At 40.3% G+C, this 25694-nt stretch overlaps 2 protein-coding genes across 5 annotated transcripts in view; both read right to left on the bottom strand.

The window, feature by feature from the left end:
* Positions 1 to 15733, bottom strand: part of arhgap32b (Rho GTPase activating protein 32b) — an 88585-nt gene extending 72852 nt beyond the window's left edge. For all 4 annotated transcript variants that reach the window (XM_008428365.3, XM_008428367.3, XM_008428366.3 and 1 more), the window contains exon 1: positions 15174 to 15733. The gene's annotated coding sequence lies outside the window, so the exon portion shown is untranslated. The remainder of the gene's footprint in view (positions 1 to 15173) is intronic.
* Positions 15734 to 19614: 3881 nt separating this feature from the next.
* Positions 19615 to 25658, bottom strand: vps26bl (vacuolar protein sorting 26 homolog B, like). Its single transcript, XM_081615671.1, has 7 exons — positions 24975 to 25658; positions 23524 to 23680; positions 22855 to 23019; positions 22568 to 22743; positions 22331 to 22473; positions 21351 to 21589; positions 19615 to 21298 (listed from the first exon to the last, which is right to left on the bottom strand). Exons 1-6 carry the CDS (start codon positions 25195 to 25197, stop codon positions 21452 to 21454), a joined length of 1002 nt encoding a protein of 333 aa, XP_081471797.1. The 5' UTR covers positions 25198 to 25658; the 3' UTR covers positions 19615 to 21298; positions 21351 to 21451.
* Between the last annotated feature and the right edge of the window lie 36 nt (positions 25659 to 25694).

Consider the following 25694-nt stretch of genomic DNA (forward strand, 5'->3'; position numbering starts at 1 on the left):
GCTGGTAATAGCTCCTCATGTCAGAGTATTTTCTCCTCATTCTTATTCATAAATCATTTTGAGGAAAATGTTCGCAGGCACATTTATCAGTTTAAGTTGGATGAAACCCTCCTCTGTGGCTATTGTGGGGGAATCACCTGAATTTATTTCTACTTGCAGCTCGACCACGGCTCTGTGAGACCCTGACATTTACAATGACACCCTGAGTTGTGTTTAATGAGGCTGGAGCTACTCAACATTCCTCTAGTTGTGTCTAACCCCACTCTGTACAGCATCAACACTGGTAGCAACCTTGAACTCATCTGCTAACGGCTTCATTGTTGTGCAGATGAGTCTTGTATTGGAATGCGTCTTCAAAACGCACAAATCCCTCTCATAATTTGCAACGCATAAATCACAAAGTTCGCCTACAGCTTTGAAAAAAAATATCAAGCACGAGGATGGACAGCAGTAGACTGGTGCACAATTATTTTCCTTGATGAATCCTCCTCATTACCTGGGACATCTGGAAACTAAATCGTCCAGAGAATAAAAGGTGAACAATTCAATGAGAACTATGTCATTCTAGAAAAATAAAACAAAAAGAATGTGGGATTTGTTCTCATAAAAGAGAAATGGGGTTGCTCACTGCCTAACAAAACTGGGCTTGTGTGCAGTCAATGCGAACCTCTAAGAATGCCACTATAAAGGCAGAGTTATGGTCACGCTTTTAGAGGTTGGTGAGCAGTGAAACTGATCACAGTGAGGCATATGTATTTATATCTCACACACTCAAAATTTATTCATTTTGTGTCTGTGCAAAAACACAGTGGGCTGCTGGTGGACTGGCCTAGTGACCCCAACAGAACCAGTCAGTATCACCCACAGCGGAAAATGATTTTTGTAGAATCAGAATGAAGTGGTTTACACAGCAAGATGCCAAAGATGATGTACATGTGAATAGAAGAAATGCACCGAATAAAAATATCAGCTGGTGACTGAAACTGACTAAGTTTCAGCCTTACCAACCCTGGCCACAAACCTAAAACTCCCAATTTTTCAATCAGTTATTGCACCATACCAAGACTATAACAAAAACCTTTGAGCAACCTCTGACAAACTAGCAGATGGGGGAGTGTCTCCCCGTGGATATTGGCTATAAGACTCTGATTGGTGCTGCTCTTCCTTTTTAAGTTTGAGGCCAAAAAATAGTTCTTGTAAAACCCTAAAAACAATTTACTGCTTGTGGAAACACCAAGTACTATGTGAGGTACTAATGGTTTGATTTGTATTTCCAGTCAGCCTACACAGCATGAGTTTTCAAGAGGCCTGCTCCACTTTTTTCTCCTCCTCTGTGCAACCAAACAGCAGTAGATGCTCATTAAAGCCCATTTTATAGGCCTCGGCACAGCTGAAGCATGCAGAGGATGCTGCCATCACTGCTTACAAAAGCTTGGCGCTCAACTGTTTGAATGCTCCCATCATTACCATTTTATTGTAACAGTCATTGTTCTAAGTGTGAATGGCCCTTTATTCACAACAGCTGGTTTTGTGAGCTGGTACACGTCTCTTAACATAAAGCTGAGAATTTTATGAACAAGACCAAATAACCTCAACAGTAACAGAAGACGCAACGCTACCAGCTACCGACCACATGCTTGACCACCGACAGAACTCCATTTCTGTGAAGTCATTTTATCTGAGCTGATGAAAATACAAGAATTATGCTGGACAATAAAACCTTCCTTTAAAATAGACTAGCATCACATAAACAGACTCACAACTTAGTCATTACTGTATGGATCTAGAAGTACTGCACCGCTGGTTCACTTCCTGATACAAACCTGTTAAGTTTATCTTACATTTACAGGTAGAAACAATTTAGCCACTTTGAAATATTTAAAGCATAAAAAGCAAAGAGTTCCAGTTTGAAGACCAAAAGTTTAGATAATGATGCTCAAACACTGGATTTGACAAGCCATTTGTATGAATCATCTTATTCATTTTTACTTTAGATTTGTTGTTAATCTTGTCATATTGTAGAATCTCATACTGACCCAAACCTATAATAAAAGCAGATCTGCACAACTAATACCCGTCAATAAAGAAGAGAAACATCAAGTGAGACATGAATCTGTGTTGTCTGCTTCAGTTGTGGCAAAGCTAAGGACGAGTAAAAAATGTCAACAATGAGCCGACACAGATGAATGTTCTATACACTGAACCACTGTGTCCTTGTTCACCTGGACTTTTATTTCTGTGAGCTACGAAGTGCACACATCACAGAGTGCAGTGTTTACAGTGAACATGCAGATCACAGGTTCAAAGTATGATCTGAAAAGGGCTTTGCAGTAGTTGTGTTGTTGACATCATTACCAGGAGCAGAGCTACTTTCCCGTTTCATGAATACTGAAATAGATGCTGTGAAATATGTATAAAAAGAACCAAGTGAAAAATCATTTCAGATTTATGGATAATAAACGAGCATGCAGGGTAAAATCATTTATTACAGATACCATATATTCACAGCAGAAAACAGAATAAATAAAAGGCAGACTATCTATAGTTACCAGGGAAATTGTTAATTAAAAATAGTTTCACTTTACAGGGAAAGTATTATGTATTTTCCAGCCACATAGTGCTATTTTATAGCCCAGTCAATTAACTGTGTTACCTCCTGTTCTAAAAATGTTGTACATGTCAAACAGGAGAAAGAAATCTAACTTTGGAAATTAATGGCTTGAAATTGGACCTCTGTTTCTTTAAGACGCTCATGTTCTTCCTGACATCACTGCTGTTATTAACCCTTTTAGCAATGTTTTAAACCACAAATAAGCTTGTTTAATGAGCAGGTGCACAGTTCCACCAGGTCTTTGCCAATTGTTGCTGGCTAGTGTGAAGGAGTTGAGTGTGGGAGGAGGGCTGCTCTGTGAGGCGAAAGCCTTGGATCTGCAGCTCTGAGGAGTTTCTTATTCCGAGGCGCCGCCACCCAGGCGTTTTGCCCACCAGAATGGTTGTCGTGGGAAATTCAAGGATTTCTCAGACATGCAAGAATAAAGGCAAAACTCCAAGTGTGTTTTTGAGCAAAGCATGTTCAGACACCTGAAAATTAAACGCACAGTGATGTAAAAGCAACAAAAAGAGAAAAAGACCGGGCTTTATTAAATACGTTTTACTAAAAATGTAAAGAAAAGTCTATCTTATTAAACTAAAATTGTTAATTTTTGTCAGCACAGCTTGATTCTTATAAGCTATTCCTACATATTTACCTACTTATTTTTCTTAATGAGAATTTTTCCCTTAATCAAATCATTCAGCAGTCACTACAAAAGGTTGTTGGCGCTTTCTGCAACAGCCTGCAAGGGAATAACTCCAGGTGAGTGACAAGTGTTCTCCTGAGGCGTGGCACCAGCGCCATGTCACCGAGGAGAGGACACGACTGCATCTGGCCCACAGCATAGCATGCTGACTCACACTGACACACATTAATAAATAAGTGATTTATCAGGGCACCTTTGACATAAATCTCCCAGAAAGTTGTGCTGAAAAAGCAGGTGGGTTCAGCTGAAACTAATCCTCTGTCCAAATGAGGCATCTGTCCTGTCAGTTACCCTGGACAGCATTTAAAACTGAAAGACAAGCAAGAAACAACTCATGGTTCACTGACTGGATGCGGACGCTCCACAAGCCGGCTTCATTAACTTCCCCTGCAGCTCTGATTAATGACGAGGGCTGCATGCTGCCAGCAAACGTCCAACACCATCAGGCTGACAGTTACGGACAAGGAAATAGCCTATTTTCCATGTATATCTATGTTAGCCTAAGGCAGTTCATTTCCACAAACTTTTTAAAACCTGAAAAATAAGAACTGAGAGAAGTACAGCATCTGCCGACCGCGTATTAATCTGTTTAATAAGATTTCGGGACAAATCCAGGTAGCGCTTAGGACATCATGCAAATCATCGAGTGCACCGCAGCCGTTTAAACAAACAAAAGTATGAGTCACTCCGACAGGAAACTCATTACACAAGCCTTCACAACTTCCTGTAGTTTAAATGGAGCTGACCACACATCGACAGTGAAATGGAGTACCAATTACAAAAACATTTATTAGCGGTGCAGTTCGGATGTAAATAATATCAGAGAGATGAGATGGATGCTGTGTTAAAGTTTAATGTCGCAGACTGAATACACACAGTGATAGTGAAATGTTATGTAGAGAACAGCAAACACTTTAAACACGTGACTATAGCTTCTGTGTAAGATGAAATGAATCTAAATCCATCTGTATTTGTTTGGTAAAACCCGATCGTTTAAACCTGCCCAGAGGTCTAGAAAAAACTACACAGACTGAATGAATCTGGGGCACCTTTTGTACAATTACTTCAACAAGATAAATAACATGCTTTTCAAATTGAACATGTTACAGTCTGAAAGGTGGCCCTTGTCAGGTGTTAAGGTGTTTTATCTTGTGAACAGTTCGACGGAGGAAAAGCACATTGTTCCTCAATTTAACTTTTTTCTGTAAAAACTAAAGATTTCTCAGTCTAGCTTTTCCTGACCAATGCAGGTCTCTGGTTTTGAAATCTGACCCGATTCTGTTTTTTCCTCTTCTTCTTTTAAGTAGCTTTGAATCTAACAGAAAATGGAGGACTTACAAAGTTAAATTTTCAGATAATCTCAAACTGGCCAGACCAAATGCTCAGAGAATCAAGTGAGTCTCACTCAACTCTACAAGAGATATGCTGGCCAAGAGACACACCTATCAACCCTAAAGTTTAACTCTGGCTTGTGGCCTTTGGCTTGTTAACTTCAGTTTCTGGAGGCAAAGCAAGAGAAAAGTTTGTTCCTGAACCAAGCAAACCATCTGAGATTCCATGACTGAAGTGGGTTTCTATCCGTATTATACTCCATTTACAGTGCACAACAGATGGAAAGATACTGAACAGCTATTGTGTCAGCCACGCCGGGCACAAGATGGAATTTGTGAAGCTTTCTTTCGGCACAGCACTCATTAATTGGATTTAACTTGGATTGTTGTCACTGAAATACTTTAAGACTGATGACTATCCTTTACAGAAACAACATTGTCCAAAACTGCATGTTTTCCTGTGGAATCCACTCAACACTCAGAGGTTTTGACACGCAAGACTTGAAAGACCAGAGAAAGACCTTGTTGCTGCTGTAGGCCCAATAGATGATGACTGATGCGGTTGCTTAATTTCCTACAGTCAACTAGTTACATGTTGTTGCCAATTACACTTCTCCACAGGAGAAAACATGCAGCCTCATTGAGATTAACTGCATTCAGGCAACACAGCTATTGAACCGTGTTTTATAATTAAACTTAAGCAAACTGATCTCGAAATTTCTAATTTTACCCAGAGATTTTCTGGCTCGGTTACAATCTGCAGTAAAACTTTGACCTGCCACGCTGACTCACGTTTCTCTTTAGAACTATAATTAACAGCCTGCAAAATATTTCTTTGAAGTCTTCATGCTGTGAGTGGTCATTACTTATTTATACAAGGAGCAGAGGAAACATCCCACCATGTGTGTGAGTGAGCAGAGTCCATGTGAAAAACAGTTTTACCCTTTTAAAATAACAAAATTAAAACAGAATTGACATTTTAAACGGTCTTTGGGGATTAGCGGAATTAGCATGATTAGCATTACCAACTTTAAATATCAGTCTCCGCAGAACTGAAACACTTTATCTCTGGGATTTCCAAAAAGGTTGCCATCATTTCCACACCCAGTATGTTCAATCAGACAGAAACTCAAAGAACACCATGGAGTAATTTTATTGTAATATCTCTAGCCTTCAAGGTTTTTGCCACGGTTGGATGGTGATGCTGTGGGCAGGAAGCATCTCTGACAGAGGTCAGTCTTTCAATCAACCTGAAGAAGCCTCTGACTGAATATTGCTGCTGGATCATGCTCTCAGGACAATGACGTCATTCTAACAGCTCAATTTCTGAGCAGCAGAGATATTCCACTGGAACATGATCTGGATGGCATCATCTAGTTGTTGATAAATCCTGATAATCCACCTAATTTGCCGCGTTTCATCTTCAAGTCTCTGTCCGGTTAGAAAGTCGGGCAGAAAGACGTCGGAGTTTGGGGGTATGATCGATGGAAGAAATGGCTTTTTTGTGCCAGTAGAAGTCTGGTTTTGCCTAGGAATAACAATAAATAATTGCTTATGGCAATTATGAATACAACTAGTAATTTAGATCAAAATGACCAGGTCAGAGAACAACCTGATTTCAATCTCGGTAATGTTCTGTTCCTCCTCCAGTCTCTGCTATTCATCTTTAACAAACATGAACACTGATGTACAAAATATCTGCATTAACATTGACAGCGGCCGATATTAGTTATATTTTACATAACGCTCCTGGTTCAATAAATAAATGCAGGTTGATATAAACAACCAATATTTGTTTTCGTCTTGTTGCCATTTATTCCTGGTCAATTGTTTCCCTAAGGTGTAAAGAAATATATATAATTTCAATGAATGTCAGTTATGAGCCATAACGGCAATATTAATACTGGATATCAATATCGGTCCAAATTTGTATATTGGTGCATCCCTATCATAACAGAACCAAAGTTCTGCCACCATGAGTGGTGCAAATCAAATCAATCATTTTAATTCCATAAATGTTCTGTAACAAATAAAGTGATAGAGCAACTCGTCTTCTTTCCTGCCTGCTGAACGACCTACAAACACCTACTGTGTTTATTCTGGAAACCTTCTAATGATGTTATGAAGCTTTCTAGTTGTTGCAAATGTAAACCAACCTGCATGGATTGATTTTAAGTACGATCACTACCCCCAGCAACTTCAGTTGGGATTTCTTTTAATAGTTAGTTATTAGGAGCTGACGAAGAAAAAAAAACAAAAACAAGACTTATGCCATGACCAAGCACTTTGTTCTGCCTCCTTTAAATGACATTAACATCATGTGGGCTGTCTTGTATAATCCAACAGAGTACAGAGGAAAGGTCACTATTAGACATCAACTGAATTGAAGGCTACTTTGCTCATACTAGTAATTTCTCAACCATAACTCAAGTGGACAAAAGTCCCAGGTCACTGGAGAAGGTGCGTTTAAATCCAGTTCACCTCAGTCCATGCCGGCTGGTTTCAGTAGGAGCCACTTAGATGTCGCAGGTTCCACTCGAGACTATAATCAAAGTGAGACACAGGCATTATGATTCTCCTTCAGTGTTGTGTTTTTATCTACCTCATTATGCTCGTCATTCGATGCCCTCTCCAAAGCCTCCTGTCTCCAGTCTCAGAGGACCGGCCATCAGCAGTGACCTTGTTAATTCTGTTGATAAGATGAATAAGGCCCGGCCACAGGGCTGTGTTCGGTGTGAGAGGCGAAAGCTCTTGGTACAGAGTTCTGACTGAGAAACTGGGGAGTTTCTTCCTGTAACTTAACCTTTGTTGCTCACTGAAGCGTTTTAACAACTATATTATTGATAACATGCACTTTGGAAAAAGATCTTGCTGACATGATAAAATCGTATCAGAGCCTAGACTACAGGATGTGGAACTTTATTCTCTAGAGTACAAATTAACTTTCAAAGGAATAGTCCAAGGACTTGACAATAAAGCAATAGCAATACAATACCCATGATCAGTATCAATAGGTAATACATCTAATATTCAAATATATAGCATATCAGAGAGAAATGTCCTTGAGCTTATTTGATCAGAGCAAGAGTATTGAATTCATTAAAAAAAACACATTTTAAAAGACCCTCACCATTAAATCATTAAATGACATGTTCCTAATCTTTGTAAAACTCAAAAATGCTAAGGAGTATTTAAATTTCATGCATTTAATTATGAGAGAAAAACAGAACATTTGGCGTGCTAATCACCATTCTGATTTCAATCGCTGACACATGAGTGCATCTCTTCTTAAAACAACTTCCATTTTTGCGGTTTCCCTCACCAATAAGTCACCATGACACAACTACCAATATTCCTCAACAGAAAACAAAGTAGGTTTATACAAACTGCAAAACATGATAAAGCTACCAAAAAAAACCTGCTGCAAATCTAATGTGCTCCAGTAAAAATAAATAAATAAATAAAGTAGTGTCGTTTTCTTCAACTAAGCAATCTGTATGGAAGATTTTAAACGCGAGGTAATAGCTTTCTTACTGAGGCTGAAAGATTTCTACTTCAAACTTGAAGATTACAGCATCAGAAAAACGTGCTTTACCACTTCAAATACTCTTAAAGTTGAAAACATTCACTTCAGACCAACACACAAAGAGCACACAGAACAGATAAATGCTAAACAGCTGCTCAGATGAGTCAGTCTGCTAAACACCGCTGTGATTGGCTGTTCGGATGAAGCCACGTCACTGATAGGCTGGTGTCCCTCCAGTCTGAATGTGCTCAGTGCAATGAGACTTAAAGATTGTGACTATTGGTCTGAGAGAACAAGAAAAAGTTTTTTTTACGCACAAACAGAATGACTGGCAGAAGTTCTGCAACGACATGACAGGTGAGTTTGATCTTAATGCAAGAAGATGGACATTGCATCCATCAACCTAATTAACAACATGGAGGTGAAGAAATGTGGGTTTGCGCGACCCGCCATACAACCTGAGGCTGGGGGCCGCTTAGAGCCCCGAGGCTCAAGAGTCCTGCAGCTGTAAACGGGGCCACTAAGCAGGCTCCACTGGGACCCGGAGCAAGGCTGCATGCACTGATATCTAATCCATGATGGCACTGAAACCAGTACCAAGTACTATTAAGGGGAGTTAAGGCCAAGATTTAAAACCGTGGCTGCACAACACCATGACTGGCTAAAGACAAAAAAACATTTTTCAGCTGGGTGAAGACCTGATTTAAAAATTAAAATAAAAGGCAATAGAGATTAGTGAAGCGTGTCATGTGAGAATTTAAATCCCAGCTCCAAAAAGCTCATTTTGGCGTTTCGATTTTCTCTTTTACTTCCTGTCTGCTGGACGGAGGGCCACGGGGCTATCGTGTAACAAAGGTCAGCGCCAGCCTGAGCTCAGCACATCCCAGCTGGACACACGCTCATTTTACAAGTGTATCAATTATTGACTGCGGTGATGTCATCCCTAAGTGACCTCTAAAGCTGAGACGGCTACATGTTTGTTGAGAGGGAAACGTGTTACTGTTCCCTACACCGGACAGAGGAGATGGTGACGGATTCTGTCCTTTGGTTACACAGCTGACCCCTGGAGATTTCGACCTACTGATATAAACATCTAATTACTGCCAACTCTGTTTAATTCATTTTACTGAACTATGATCCTGTAAGAAATGGAGAACCTGAAACATCTACAGGATGAGAGTGAAGATGTGGCATCAAGCTGCTTTTCCAGCTGTGGAAACCCAAACCAGTTCTTCAAAACAACCAGAAACCAATCAACAATCACAAAGTTTTACTTTTTTTTTGTCAGCTCAACAATAAACTTGGCATGAAATTAATCTAAACAAATGAAAAAGTCTGGAAAGGAATGTAAATCTTTTTAGTCCTAAAACTGCAAAAGGGTTTTGCATATTTCCTGGCAGCTACTTTACTAATTTCTTTTGGGCTCGCTTGAAGAAAACTGAAAAAAAAAAATGTGTCTATTCTCTCAATAAAAGTACCTAAGTTTTAGTAATGTAAAAGCAGATATGGGTGAACCACGCTTTGATTCATTGTCTGTTTAGAGTTGTGATCCTATGTACACAGCTCTACGTACACAAAAGTGTACTTCCTGCACTTTTGTGCAGGAAGTACACAAAAGTGACACATTCTTCAGAGTTCATGTTCCACAAAATCCATTGCATCTCTTTACTTTTAGACACAAATAATGTGTTCAATATAGTACACACACAGGAAATGTGTCTCTATAAAGGTAGGCATCTGGCTGGTTTAGGTTGGGAGTAAAACCGGCTGATCAGAAGGAGCACACTGGGCTGGCACAGCATCATTGGAAATGATGACCTGGTTTCATTGGTCCGGTTTCTGTGTTCACACATTCACACGTCAGAACTGTGTGTCATGGTGTGTGTGTTCGGACGACTCAATCTGGGGCAGCATCCGGAAGAATCATTCAGTTCTTTTTTTGAAAACTTTTAGCAAAATGCAAATGAGCCGATTAAACGTAGCTCCGTCCTTAACATTTCCATCCATTAGGTTTTATTGAAGCCTTTTATTCTAATAGTTGAGAAATGGCTCTTCTTGGCTCTGATTTTTTCCCCCCCTTGATTATTCAAAGAAAGAAGGATCCCTTCAGGCATTGAGACATTAACATTTTTCATCCAATTCAATGAAAAGGGGAAAAACTCAAACCGAGGCAGCGCACGCACTTTTCAACCGCTGTAAAACTGCTGAATGAAAACATGAGGGAGGAATATTTAAACTCCATGCTGACAGTTTCCAGAAGTTCCACGGCCTTGTGAAAACCTCCAGTTCAATTTCCACTCGTCTTGGCAACGCAGCAAGCTCAGCGATCAACAGCGTTGGTTTCCCTGACGTCCGCCAGAGTGACTTCACACAAAGCCGCCGCCAGACCGACCCTGAAACAGAACTCCCGTTTCTCAGATCTGATCTGAGGCCGGAGTGGAAATACCCTGGCAACCAGCTAATCGGCGGCGGCGTCAATGCCAGGATTGTTTACGGAGGAATGGAATCTCTTCTGGGAATGCCGCGGCGGCATCTCCGCGACTCCGCAGTGGGACTGGAGCTAGGCGCTTCGGGAGTCGGCAGTAGCAGGATAACCGTCAGGCGGAATGAAGGGGACACACAGGCAGACATAACAATGGCTGGTTAACCTCAACATATATGTGGCAGTGTCTGATGCAGGGGTCAGAGGTCGTGTCTGGCTTTGTCACTGGCAAACGCACGCAGACAAAAAGACTGTTGAGAGTACTAATGTTTTATGCAGAAACGAGAGCAGAAGGCTGCACACAGACGGTGTATCCACACACCGATTTAAATTCAGAATGCTGAATTAATTAGACCGGCAAGGTGAGCTGTCACACTGTATGATCAACTGTGCTCTGTTTACACTGTGGGTGGTTATTAGGCAAGTTGTACTGCAGAGGACTCATTTTATTCTCTCAGTTAACCCAAAACAATGAGACCTGGACGTCTGAGGAACTGGAGGTGAAGTTTTGCCTTTCTTAGAAAAAAATATGTTCAAACCCCAGCCAGGTGTCGGGATGCATCCATCCGCTTTTTTCCACCTCCAGTGCAGATATCTAAAAAATTTCAATATCGAGACAGACAATATTGAAAATTTTATTTTATTCAATGCAAACAAGAAAAAAAACCTGAGAACTAAAATTTCTTTCAGCTCTAGACGTTATCAACACTGACTGAGTTCAGTAAAAGGGCCAATGGCTTAGGGGCCGATGTTTCTGTGCACCCCACCTCTCCAGCAGGTGTCAAAACACAAGTTTCAATGTCAAAAACATAAATGTCGAAGCAGTTATGATGTGACATCTAGAGACGGAAAACTTCTGATTATCTCCGATATAAACAAGCCGACGGAAATCAGAAAACTCCGAGAACAAGGAAGGCATGGAGCTGACGCCGTGTCAGCTCCATGCACTGTGCTGCAACTTTACCTGTACACAAATAAAAGATGTCATATTTATAAGACATGATTATTCTGATGAGTGCGAACAGAGAGGGAATAACCCACAGACAAATCTGCCATCAGGTAAAAACAGAAAAATTAGCATTTCCAAAGCCCCTATGATCAAATTACACAGGATTATCGGATTTCGTGAGTGATGCTACAAAGAATCAAATTTCAGAGAATATGTTCGCACACACTGCACTGTTATTCACTTTAACCTGCAGTGTTCCTGCAGAGATCCGTAAATGTTTACCGCGGAGCATCATGAATGAACAAGTTGCAGGAATAAAAGCAGAAAACAGCGGCATTAGTTCTTCATCTGGAGAGCAGAGTGCTGGATCAGAGACGCACACCAAGCAACAACATGCTGGGAATGTGGAGGCAGTTGCACAAACGCAGGCGAGCTGGGGATGATTCTCCAAATCCAAACAAGCACACACACACAACCTGCTGCAGACAAATGTTCCACCAAGAACTGACCTATGACCTTGATGGCAGAACAGCTGATAACCTGTAATGTCACACTTCCAGGTGCGGAGACGAGTCTATACAATAACCAACTAGTCATTCTGAGCGACTAGAGGATGGATGAAATAAGTGCATGGTTCCCACTGTGACCCCGATGGAAACCACGTAGTTATGACATTAGAAGAATTACAGGACTCCAACTTGTAATCCAGCCTTCAGAAACGGGTTTCTTCCACAACTATTTCTTGGCTGGTCAAAGAAATTCAGTTGAAATTTCATTGAGTTCTGAACGGTACATGGACTGAATCTGCATAGAGCTTTTATAGTCATACTTTGCACTGAAGACACTTTGAGCCGCATTCACCTAATCTCACTCACAGACAGGTAAACATTCTATGGGTGCACCGATAAATCGGCCCTGATTTATGATCAGCCGATGCACAACAAACCGATCTTATCTACCTCTGCAAAGGTCTGAAAATCAGTCACTGTCCTCTTTCTCTTTACCATGAGAGAAGGCTGACTGACACACCTGCCCACCAGGTCATGTCTGCTCCTGCGCGGTTATCAATCAACTCCACTAAACTTAAGTCCCTATTTATAGGGACTTTTCAGACAACAACAAAAAAATCTGTATTGGCCAAAATAAAAACCCAGAAGTGGCAAGTTAGGCTTTTTCAAGATCAGTGATCGGAGAGAAAACTGCAATCGGTGCACCCCTGATTTATTCATTCACCAGCTGCATTTCCATTACGAATTATTAAATAAATAATTACGAAAATGAATTCACTTAACATTGGCAGAATATAGACAAGGATTTGCACACACTCGAAATGGAAACACAGCAACTGATGCTCAGTAGGCAAGGTGGGGCTAAGTGCTGACATGTTTATCCAAAGCTCCTCAAAACACCTTCCAGGTTGAGGACTGGACTTTGACTGGACCATTAGACCACCACAACAACTCTGCTGGTTAATCAGTCAAACTGGGAGCTTTGTGGCTTAGGGTTGGTAAAACAAATGACAGTAGAAGAAGTGTTTTTGGACCTAGTGTGTTTTCGGTTGAGCCCCGAGTATAAACACTCATTGACCTAAAACCTAGCTTGTGTGTGTGTGTATATTCTCCGTGGTTAAACAAGCATTTCAGCCTTCCATGCATGCATTGTTACAATGTAAACCAATATGGGAAGTGTAGGTTTTAAAAGACCATGGGAAATGTGGCTCAGATAACAAGAGAAGAGCTTTCAGACACGCCTATGTGGCTGAAACCTCATCTGGAATCCAACGCTTTACATCCAATCATTTCTAAACAGAACAACAAACTGATCCAGTAGATCAGAGCCTGATGGTACTTCTGACTGATCCAGCTCTCGGGAGGCAAATAATCTCAGCTAATCCAAGCAATGTTTTCATTTACAGCTACGGAGGAAAGAAAGTACACCCTTTGTAGGTTTTATAAGTGGATGCTGTCCAAATGGCCTGACCCCTTTTGCAGTTAATCTAACCTCTAATATCCAAAAATTATCTGTCATTATCTAGTAAAGAAAGATGAAACTAAAATAGAAGAACTTAGTATGTAGTATGATACAATGCATTTGACAGAAGCAGCTGAAAATGGCTCCTCTTAAGGGGATATGCTTTCTTTTAACCCTCCATAATAAGTCAAACTCCTTCAGATTTCCTGTAAGTGTCCCAACATGAATTTTGACATTTAACATCCGAACTGTGGTATGAAGAGTCTGAGGTGTTTTATTATTATCATTATTTCTAGGAGCATTACACACTTTGATATTGGGATGAATTTGCTAGGAGGTTCACTTCTGGAAAGATTAGCCACCATTTTTATTTTAACTGAAAAGGAAATCTCCTTGAATGACTTTCAAATAGTTCACAAATGGCCTATTGTCCCTCACTAGAAAGCCTCACTCCTTTAAGATCCTTACCTTTGTATTTCTTCCTTGGTATTGTGTTAACACACAACTGTGAGTTCTACACCCGTGTTTCCCCAACACTGGTCCTTGATGGACACCGCCCTGCATGTTTCAGATGTTTCACTGCTGTAACACACCTGATCCTGATTGCAGTTCAACATGTTAATCAGTTAAAAACAGGAAAACATCTAAAACATGCGGGGCAGTGTGCCTTGAGGACCAGGGTTGGGAAACTGGAAAATGTCCTGTTTTTCTAGATGGGTATACAGTCATATTCAGTAAATTAGAATATACATCCCGATGAGTCTTGTCAGATTAAAAGTATATGTTGAAAATAACCTTTAAACAGGTACTAAACATACTTTTCATTAAGCACAAGGTTGTATTTTTTTATTGGTCAGATGTAATATTATTTTAAATGTTATGTTCTTATTAGCTGAAGTAGAAACTCAATCACAAAGGCTTTCAAACATCTATCTGGGTGTAATTAATATATATGAATGTGTTTCACTCACTAGACATTCCTGAAATCAATGTGCTTTTCGATAATATTCGAATTTACTGAATGAGTCTGTACAAGTAGAAACACTGAACTCCCGCAGTGCTGATTTGATATGTAAGCCTAGGTGGGTGACCACAGATTTCCCATGATTTTCTCCCAGGTCAAATATTAAAACATTAACAACCCCGCCCATTCTTTAAATGCATCAAAACTAATCAGAATCCGTTACGAAAAACCTGATCGAAGACATAATTAACCCATCAAGAATCGACCGCCTCTGCAAGTGGCACTAGTTTGGAACGACTAGTCGAGATTTTAGAGTGAAATATCTACCTAATCTTTTCTGTGGTGGTTAAACTATTAAATACTACCTGCAACCATCACATGTATAAACTTGTGCTAAAAGAAAAGCGCTGATTAGCGTTCAATCGATCCTGCTTTGAATGGAGGACCGGTGTGCCGTTCTCTCTGGTTTCTGGGGAAACGGGAGCCCCCACACCCCCTCCCTCGAGCCAGTCTGGCTTCGGTCGTTCCTCCCTGGCACGCACGTGCACTGTATTATTAGCCAATTCCTCTCTGGTTCTCCATCATTTTATCACACAGAGGAACGACAAACACACGGCAGGAGGCTGGTGTTGAGAAATGCGGTCAGAGTACCTTGAATTGTCCGCTCCGGGCTGCGGTCGCTCACCACCGTCCGCTGCTGGTGGGGTGATGAGCTTTTTAGCTTTCGCTGTCTCCGTCTGGCGTTTCACCGCTGTTTAATTCCCTCCTCATCACGGCTTAGCCCCGCGCAGTCCAAACACGACAGACGCAAAGTGTCTGAGCATATTCCCCTGAAAGTCTCCGGGCTGGGGGCAAAAAAAAAAGCGCGCCACGGCTCGCATTCACAGCGAGTTTAGTTTCACCCTAAACAACAACAAAAAAAGAGAAGAGGCTCCACTGGGACAACAAGGCGGACAGGCGGCGGTTTCTGTCAGTTACTGTCGCTATTCGGAGGAGGAAAAAAAATCAGGAATGCCGTCTCCTCCGCATCGTTTCATCCCATTCATAGCAAAACTCAATAACTCGCAGCAATGTCCTGCCTTTCCCCAGTGCCTCCCAAAGCTTGTTCCAGTTTAAAACTTGTTAAAAGCCAGTCCGGCGTGTGCAGCTCAGCGGAGAGAGTGAGCACACCTCGGGGTGGATACGGACTGGAACGGTCAGAGCAGGGGGAGCAGCAGCCGCGCTATCTCTGCGATGCGTTCACGGCCTATCTGAAACATGGGAGAAACAACGCACCACACAGATGTTCAACTGAAAATCGCTGAAGTAGTTTAGATGAACTGGGTTTCATTGAAAGCACCACTGAACACAAACAAGCAGAAATTTTGCGGTCCATAACAGAAAAACATATGCGGGATAACAGATTAAATACGTCTTGGATGGTAAACACAGTGGATTTTTGTAACAACAAAACTGCATTTGAATTAAACGAGTTAGGTACCCTTTATTCCCTTCCATTTATTTGGAACAGGAAATTAAGTTGTAGGGAAATCAGAGCTCAATCAAGATTCCAGTTCAGTTTAAAAGTTGCTTTTCAAGATGGAGTTCTGTTGTGGAGCCTCTATAAATTATTTTTTGCCATAATCCATCTGTCAGTTTAACATCCAGATTGATTAGCATCCATGAATATTTTGAACATTTTTGCCCAGTCACAGTAGCTTTATTACGCTGGAAAATGTCTCCCTAACCTGCAAATCTACCGCCAACCTTTTGTTGCTTCGCCTGATGGAATGCAAAAAATACACCTTTCCATCTTCTCCACTGTTATTTCTCCAAAGCAGGCAGGTCATTTAATGCTGAATATATTATTTATTATGATAATATTTTTAGTCATCTTCAGTTTTCTTGCTATCTTGACCATCGTTCACACTATGGTTTCTTTGATAAATATGCAGAGAAAAGCATCAGTAAGAACATGTAACCAAACCCTCTGAATTTACATTTAGTAGCAAGGTGTTTTTGTCATTTTCTGAAAAATTCCTGATCATAATAAACAAGGCCTCTTTATATACACACCTGCATTTCGTTACTTATTTGAGGGAAACTGAAAATTAAGTCTAAACGGCGCGTTGTTTGCTTTTGTAACTTGACTAACAGTGCCAGTTCATATCTGTACTTTATAGTTGTAATTAAGATATGGCATACTCTACTAGTCTTCTAAAAATGTTTAATCCCAGATGAGCCTGTGACCCTCTGAACGTGGCAACGTGTGACTTCCATACCGCATGAAATGCTGCGTTTGTGTTGCAAGAAATGCATGATTCATACATGTTGCAGATGTCGACGATTCCGGTCAAGTGATCCTCTTAGTCTAGGGCAAACATGAGTTGAAAGCTTATACTCCGCCAGTCATCAGCTGAACAATAAACCCACCTGTTCACACGAAGACCTGCATCAGTGGGCTGAACTCAAACAATGCACCCGTAGAAAGTTCAGACAGTGGTATTCCACCGCAAAAGCTGTGACTTTTATTTCTATGTATCACACAATGTTAAGAATTTAATAGAATCTGTTGATATTCATCCATCCTTGTATTTCAGGCCCATAGCACAAAATTAAAAACAAACAAAAAATGTTGTGACTATATTTTCACTTTTTAATTCTACTATAATGGATACCATGAGACGGAAAGTTTCATGTGATATTTGGTTCCTATTGTTCAAGTGGTTCTGGACTTACTTGCTGCTATAAATCACCTGCCTGCTGTTTCTCAGTGTTCATCTCGCACACTCAGATCTGGATCAGTGATTATTTCCTCTGAAGGAGCTCCAGTCATCGCGTTGGGAAACTGTCAAAAACAGTACCAAAAGATAAAACAGAATACGGCAGTGCCATTAATACCAATATAGTCTCTGCAGATTTCTTAATCCTCAAATTAGAGTGCAAATAAATTTGATTCAACCCTGCCCCCTAGTGGCAGATTTGGTTTCCATGCAGCATGTTGCATCCAGTGAAAGCTTTCATGATCAGTTTACATTAAAACGTTGAATTCAGTTGATTTTAAATCCTTATTAGGAAATGACTTCAGTGAGTAGATTCCAAATAAAATAGCAGAGTATAAAAAAAAGCACTTTATTTTAAGGCAGACTAATTCCCTGTTTCCGTCACTGACACAAAGGTTCTGGAAATGTTGCCCAGTCAGCTCTGAGTCATGGAGTGTTAACACTTTACACAGCAGCAAATGTGTCATAGTCAGGGTTCTCAGTTTTTATGAGAGGATTTGAGCTTCTGTCTTTTTTTATTCCGGTAAAACAAGAATCTTGGGCTGTCTTGACTTGTATGCAAAGGGTTTGTTTAAAATATTAAGTGATCATTTTTTTCTTTAGACAATATATCACTATAATTATGCACAAATGAAACAATTTTCTACATAAAATATTTTTATTGTTTCCTCTTCCCATTTAGGACTTTTTTTTTTTTTTTACATTAACAGTCCAAGAGGTTCCATTCATACTGCAGCAGACTTGCTCCAGGCACCAATCATAGTGCAGCTCTCTGAAAGCTTGACCACAGCTTCACCAGACATCTTCTTAATGACATTATGAGCTGAGGGAGCTGCTGCCGGAATAAGCTTTGCTCCCCTCGTTCGTTCAGATCAGTTCTTTTAATTTTCTGAGTGCTTGGCAGAGGCTTAGAGAAGTCCCGGTCGCTCCAAAGGGCTGGTAACAAGCTGGAGCTCTAACAAGCTTATTAGGGTCCAAGAGACAGCTCTAACCCCAATCTGAGCGACCCAGATGTTACATGGAACCCCAAAAGGTGGATTGTTGCCCCACCCACATTCTTTAAATCTAAACAGAAATAGAGCAGAAGGTTTTTGTAGCAGTGCTTGTTGTGAGAGCATGTACAACACTCTACGCTAATAAGGTTTATTCATAATAATAAACCTACGCTTTGCACTTCTACCATATTAAAGATACGGTATGAAATCCATCCAAAGATTTTTCTTTCAAACTTTTAATACCTTTAAAATTATGGCGGGAGCTGTCCAGGAAAAATACATCGGATTTTAAATCACGCTTAAGATAAACAAAATGGTGTACTACTTTCAAGATCATCAGTAACAGCTTATTTATCACGAATCTGAGGATTTGTCTCATGAAATCTGTCATTTTAACTTAAAAAATGTTTGATCATGAAAAACACTTGGTAAGATTTAAATTAGATTTTTTCATAGATGCGTTGTTTTTTTTAAATCCCAGTTCGAGTTATTTTGGAAATACATTTTCAGGTTGAAGATTTTCCAAGAATGGTAGATGTCTGGAGTGATAATTTCAGCAAAATGTGGTTTTGTGACACACCGACTGTGAGACTCAACACACACACAGACATGCCAGACTTTTTAGACTGTGGCATGTATATGTGTAATTATTCTATTAGTAATAAAATGTAAAAGTATGTTTCATTTATTTCACAATCATGACCTACTTTGTAATTATCTTTCATATAACATCTAGATAATACATATTGGAGGTTTTGACTGTAACATAATACAGTCAAAACTGGACTCATTTTGTCCCGTACAGTGACTTGAGATTACCCTTATGAATTAAAACTTTATGAATAAATTAAACTGAAAAACATATGAGCTATTATTCTTCTATAAGGCATTATCAAAAAATGTTTAGTTATCTTTAAATATTTACGGAAGCATCCTTTAGGCACATATTGTTTGTGTGCCTTTTTATTGAAACATCCATTTTCTTTTTTCATTTAGTTATTTCCAGACATTAAAGATAATCTCAGTAGAAAGATGTTTATTGGAGTCACAGCAACCCAGAGCAGCTTATTGAATATACAAAATGGCATTTTGAAGATTTTTGATTGGTGATGAGCTCCAAGTATTTGAGGTCAGAAGACCTTCTTGCCATCCATCTGATCTTTAACAGACTGGAACTCGGAAATAGAAATATTACTTATTGATATTTAAACCTTAATCTGCTAAAGATGTCAGTAATTTTGGGTTTACTTGCTGCATGAAGTAGGGCCAGTAGCAGTTGTGTCTACTGTCTGCTGGATTTTACAGTTCTGCTTTGTGTGTAAGAACAAACACCGGTTAGTGAAAAAAGTTCTTGGAATTTTTATTGAATCTAAGAGCTCATTAAAATAGAGCTGTCCTTTCCCCCCCTCTTTTACATTTAAAATCATGATCCAAAGCAGCTTAACCAGTTCAAGAAAGGTACATGAGAACCCCAGGGAGTGTTCTGGATGATTGGCACTAAACTATACAGAGACACAACTGGCTAAAGTTCAGCCTGCAAACCATCAACAGGCAGAGGTCACTTCAAGGTCATCACACACAGACACACGTATCAACGCCGAAGGCAAATTTCACCTTCAGGTTCCACTGGTGAACTGTCCATTGTGAGCATAAACAAGGTAATTGGTGGGATTAAAAACAGCAAGAAAACAGAAGCCCTAAATAAGAGACACCACTGTTATTTATCTAGCTTTCATTCTCTGCTGATATTATTGTGAAAGGAACATAATCAAGTGTCTATGTGTGATTAGATTGAAGTGAGACCAGATGTTATTGATTAGAGATGCACCAATCTATTGGCGCGTGTTCGGAATTGTACAATTTTCCCTTGATCGGCTTACGTGCGTCGACGTAAAGAAAATCTGTTCAAATTCAATTGAACTAAGAACTCCGCATGTACTTCATGCTTTTAGCTGAATAAAAATCAAATGGAGGTTAGTGACAATTTGACTTTAAAACTCTCATGTCTGTCAGAATCCAAGTTAAACTCTTTAAGAAAACAGCAGGTCAGACCTCAAAGAAAACCACTAATAGTCAGAAAACATCTGATTGATGCATCTCTAGTTATGATAATTAGAAGTTGTGCTCATAAACCCCTGCCACTACATCTGTCACAAACAGAACAGAGAGCAGAAAGCAACTAAACAGAAGGATGTCATAGTGCAAAATAAGAAAGTTGGGCTCAGAAACAAGTCATTGGTGACTGTAACAACCAGATTATAAACATACCAAAACTCCATTTGTGATAGAATCCATTTTAACAGCTTGATGAATGTGTACTACATGTAAAAGGTTGGTTAAACATTTTTTTTAGTTTTAAAAAAGTACCTTACAATCATGCCGAATGCTCACAACAGCACTGGAATGTATGACAATATCTTCCAAATGATAATCAATGTTTGTCATGTTAATGAGGTTTGCCAATTCCTGTTTGGGATTCTGGGAGCAAGCCAAGTTTGCAAAATACAGGCAAAGTTTGCAGAAAAAAAGCAGAAGATGGCAGCAAAAATAATCCTATTAATGAGTTCCTATCACACTGTTAGGTTCCTGTGAAGAGTCACAGACGTGTGATAAATGCTATTGTTTAGTCGCTCTTTAGAAAGCTACTGTATGACTAGTTTCCTCACAGTGCAATATTCTAGCCACGTATAAACATCCAACGCTCTCCCAAACACACCTGTGAGTGACAGATTGAAGTGCACCTTTGGAAGATGTCCTCCTAAGCGACTGCTGTTGTAGATGCCACAGAGATAAAGCAGACAGACCCTTTCCAGACTGATTACGTGGAACAGGGAAAGACAGAAAGTTGCTGGCGCCGATTCATCAGTCTGAATGTGGCCTGCTCCATGTAGATAGTGCTTCAAGATGCTTAAAATCAAATCAACACAACTCCAGCCCAGAGTGGCACTGTTTGTTCCCTTCACACACACACGCACGCACATACACACACACACACACACACACACACACATACTGGAATTCACTCACTCACTCACTCACTCACTCACTCACTCACTCACTCACTCACTCACTCACTCACTCACTCACTCACTCACTCAACATTTGGACTGACACCTAAGAGCTGTGTTCACTCAGACACAGCAGGAAGTGGAAGTGCCCGAGTGGCCGTGGTTTAGCTCTTGTCGTCCTCAGCGCTCTGACTGTGGGACCTCTCTGGATTGGAGGAGCCCTCGAAGCGCTGCGCAGCAATGATGGCCTGGTGAGACATGCTCTTCTTCACTATGTCACCTTTCCTCCACAGAATGATTTCCTGCATTAAAGAATTGGCATGAATCGCATTAAAAATGAGAAATTTTACCTGAAGCTGAAAATATTATTTTCACAGGTGTTCCCATGAAAAAGAGTAGGCAGCATCCGAGGTGTGCTTATCAAATCAACTTAACTGACCAAATTGATTAGGAGGGATGCGACCACCTCTGGCTCTGACACTGTGCTACTCTGGAGCATTGAGGTTAACAAACACTGGCAATAATCAATAATTGCTTCAGAGAAGAATTTGTTGCTGCACGTCATTGTCCAGCTCATCATTTTATCTTTTCAAAGATTCATTGTAGTTGCAAAACATTCAAAACAGAGCTAAATTTCAGGGAAACCAAACCACACTTAACTGTCCAACAAAAACATCAGCTTTATTGTCTTCATTTGCATGCAACATCAATCATTAGCTCGAGGAAACTTTACTCAACTTCTGTTATTGTCAACTCTTTAAAATCAAAATATAATTTTATCTATATACTCATGTAGAGCTGTTTTCTAGTCTTACTGACCATTCAAAGTAATTTACAATCCAAGTCCTTTTCCCACCCATCAATACAATAATATACTTGACTGAGTAAATGTTCGTTTATTAAATAGTCGTATTTTGTTGTTATTTTAATGTGAAATCTGATCTGATATTTTGTCCTATTTTTCCCCACCTCTAAGTAAAATTTGAGTTCTGTCAGTAACGCGCGCTTACTTTGCACGCTGCTGACCAAAACGTTCTGCTCACCTGCTGTTTGAAATAGCGTCTGTCCTCCTCGTCTATGAGAACCAAGTTGAGGAAGTATCGCACTGAAAACTTCTTGTTGACGTCTTTCATGGTGGGCGTCAACTCATAGCCTGCCAGAAACAGCCGGATGGGAATGGATTCTCCTGTCGCACCAGAAAACAACAACAACAGAGCAGTGAGTCTGCAGAAACGATAATAGTGCTGGACAGGAAGAGAAAGGCAGGACTTAGAGATCACCTCTGACCGGAGCGCCGTCCATAATCTCGTACTTGGCTATGGTGTCATTCTCGTTGTAAACGCTGGGTCCTGTGCCGGTGGTCTCTCGTCTGATGATGTCGATCTCCATATGTCTGATCTTAATCCTCACCAGGAGGAAGTAAATCTTCCCAACAATCACATCTTTTAAGTGATACCTGCAAGCAGAAAACAGCGTTAGCCTTCAGTGAGCATGCCACTATTAACTTGAAGGTGTAGTCATTTCGTGAATTTTAATAAATTAAAAAAAAAACAAAAAAAACTCCTACTTGGATTTGTTGTACTCAAATTCTATGTGCAGACAGTCCTCGATCCCCACTTCCATCTTGATAGAGGAGTTGAGGTCAGGGTATGTGCTCAGGGTGTGAACCACGATGTCCAGCTCCTTGGTGATGTCGCTGAGCCTCCGGCCTATCGTCACCTTGAGGAAGTAACTGGAAGCAAACACAGTCTTTAGAGCATGTTGGAGAAAAACCCATTGATTTGAAGACAATCAACTGACAGTGCAGTCTAATAAACAGGCAACTTGTTAGTTGAACAGTTTGTGCATGTCAGACTGAATGAACTCTTCAAAGTGCAAAGAGCTGATGTGACATGAAAACCACAGGTCACATAGGTAATGGAGGGGAAGGAGAAATATTTAAAGTGGTGACGTTTCTAAGATTGTTTTAGAGCACAGCTGGATTATTCGGGTTTTAAGCACAGGTTGAGAAAATGATCACAGTCCCAAATAGCTTTGACACACAAAACCATCAACAGAAAGATGGATGGTTTTGTCACCACTGTCAACTACTATCTGTGAGGTGAACCTGGGTTTCACTGGATTATTCAAACAAGCAGCTTGAGGATAACATCTTCCAATAATTCCTACTGTTACCATGAATAACTAGTTCAGTTGATGGGCAACATGACAGAGATCATACGAGGACTTAACTTACCGTAACTTGACGTTCTGACCAGTGTACGACTCGTACGGTTTTTCCACGTGTGTGAACTCAAAGTCAAACGTCTGAGACTGCGTCAGCTCTCCCGGCCGAGCCAAGTCTTTCACAAGAGACACAAACTCATGGTGGTTCCCTCTGTCGTAGTACAGCTCTGAAAAAACATATTTATATGAGAGGACATAGGGTATCATTGACATTTCTTTTGATTGAGTTTAAAAAAAAAACTGATATTGGTCTGTGTAATAAATGCAGTTTCACTGTTAGCTTAGGACTATATTTACTTCTATGGAAACTTAAGGCTCATACTTTATGAACTATGTCTTAGTTAAGTGATTTCTGGTTCAGTTTAAGCTGAATAATTGGTTTGGCATCACAGTGAAACCTCTCACGTAAAACAGACTGGTTATGTGTAAAAATGTGATATCTACATAACCAGTGCATGGTTTGCCAACATAATACTGGCTGTTCTGGTGATACAGTTGTTGCCAGTGCATATCAGACCAACAACGTTACTCAGAACAGGATCAACCTGGATGTGCCCATAACTGTGGTGTTTTAAATGAGTTGTTGTCTGGACTTACCACTGAACTTTAATTACTGTATAATGCGCTGGTTTGTTACATTACCAAGTAACTACTTTAATTAGTTTCTCCTGACTTCCTCCTCCATGCTTCCCTGTCAAGTGTCCCTAATGTTAAGCTATTAACCCAAATTTTGTTAAGCGTAAAGTTAATCCTCCCACAAGGCAGCTTTTGACTTTTCTGCATGCACGTGGGTGTTTTTCTTTCTTCATATTTTTTCAAATTTGGACAAACAAAACAAAAAACGAGAAGTAGTAAAATAATATTTCCTTTAATCTGCTTACTGCTTCCTAGTTCACATAAAACTGCTCAAGTGTCTGTAAGTGAAGAAAGTTGCCATCTCTAATATTAATCAACCCACACTTGACAGAAAATTCTGTCTAGTTTGGACAGAATTTTCCAAGCCTGTTATGTGAAAAAGTGTCTAAATCAATAAATTTCTTAGTCGTGTTGATTAGGATAAACCTCGGCCTGCCATCTTTGATTTGAATCTGTGGCTCTACTATGAAATTAACTATTAAATGAAAGCTGCATACTTTGCTACTCCAACATATGGCACACGAACAATGTTTCCAACAACAGAGGGACGCCTGCAGAGGTCGCAAATAAAGCTCGTCGACGGCTGATAACGTCAGCTGATGACAGTTAGTTGTCACATCACGAGACAATACTTTTTAACTGCCACTTTCACAATTAACTTGTTGAGCGCTGGCAGGAAGTGAAAACAGTTATCCATTGCTGTACGTGGAATACATTCATTAACTGCATTGTGAGTTTAGATAGTTTGAAAGCCTTTTTGTGTCGCGCAATACTTTGGTGACTTCTGTCTATGGACACTGAAATGCAGGCCTACTAGCTGCTCACCTATCTGGCCGACAAACTCAACTTTGATGCCATTGTGCTCCAGCCTCTTTCCCGGGTACTTAAGCGTGACGTTTACTTTTCCCGACACCGTCTCTCCGTCGAAGAATAGGAAATATTTGTCCTTCTTTCCGTCTTCGCTGTTGTGTTCCGCTTTCTTCCTCGTCTCGGCGTCATTCAGAACTATATCGATGTCCGCAGTCTGACCGAACCCGAAGAAGTTCATTGCGGCTCGTTGGCTACCTCAGTTTCTGAACGCGGCTCGTGCAGATCGACGTGCTGCTTCCTGTCTAGAACAGCACAAGACAGTCGGATCTCGTTTTGTTGTGTGGTGTCGAGCGCGAGCTGCTTCCCAGATAATTGAACATGAACATTCCTAGTTACTACCGATTGAGTACGCATGCGTAGAAAGTCATGTGAAGGAAAGCTGTAAATAAAACTCTTTCTGCTGTGTTTATTCAACATGTTTTGGACTTTGGTTTTATTCTCTTTCTTAAACTAATGAAATTTATTAAGTATATTCCAGTACAAGAGTTAAAATAAGTACAGTTTGTAGTAAAACTATACTATCCGCTGCCTTTTTCCGCTCTGAGTCAACTATGGTCGGTGCGTGGCTCTACCATAGAGATAATATAAGAATAGACTCCTCCTGGACCGCTCTCGCCTATTGTAGCTGATGAGATTTAGGGCGGCCATCTTGGAGCGGTCGACCGCTCCACTCAG

Source organism: Poecilia reticulata, chromosome 14 (assembly GCF_904066995.2).
Source record: "Poecilia reticulata chromosome 14, P_reticulata-male-v2, whole genome shotgun sequence".
Classification (NCBI taxonomy): Eukaryota; Metazoa; Chordata; class Actinopteri; order Cyprinodontiformes; family Poeciliidae; genus Poecilia; species Poecilia reticulata.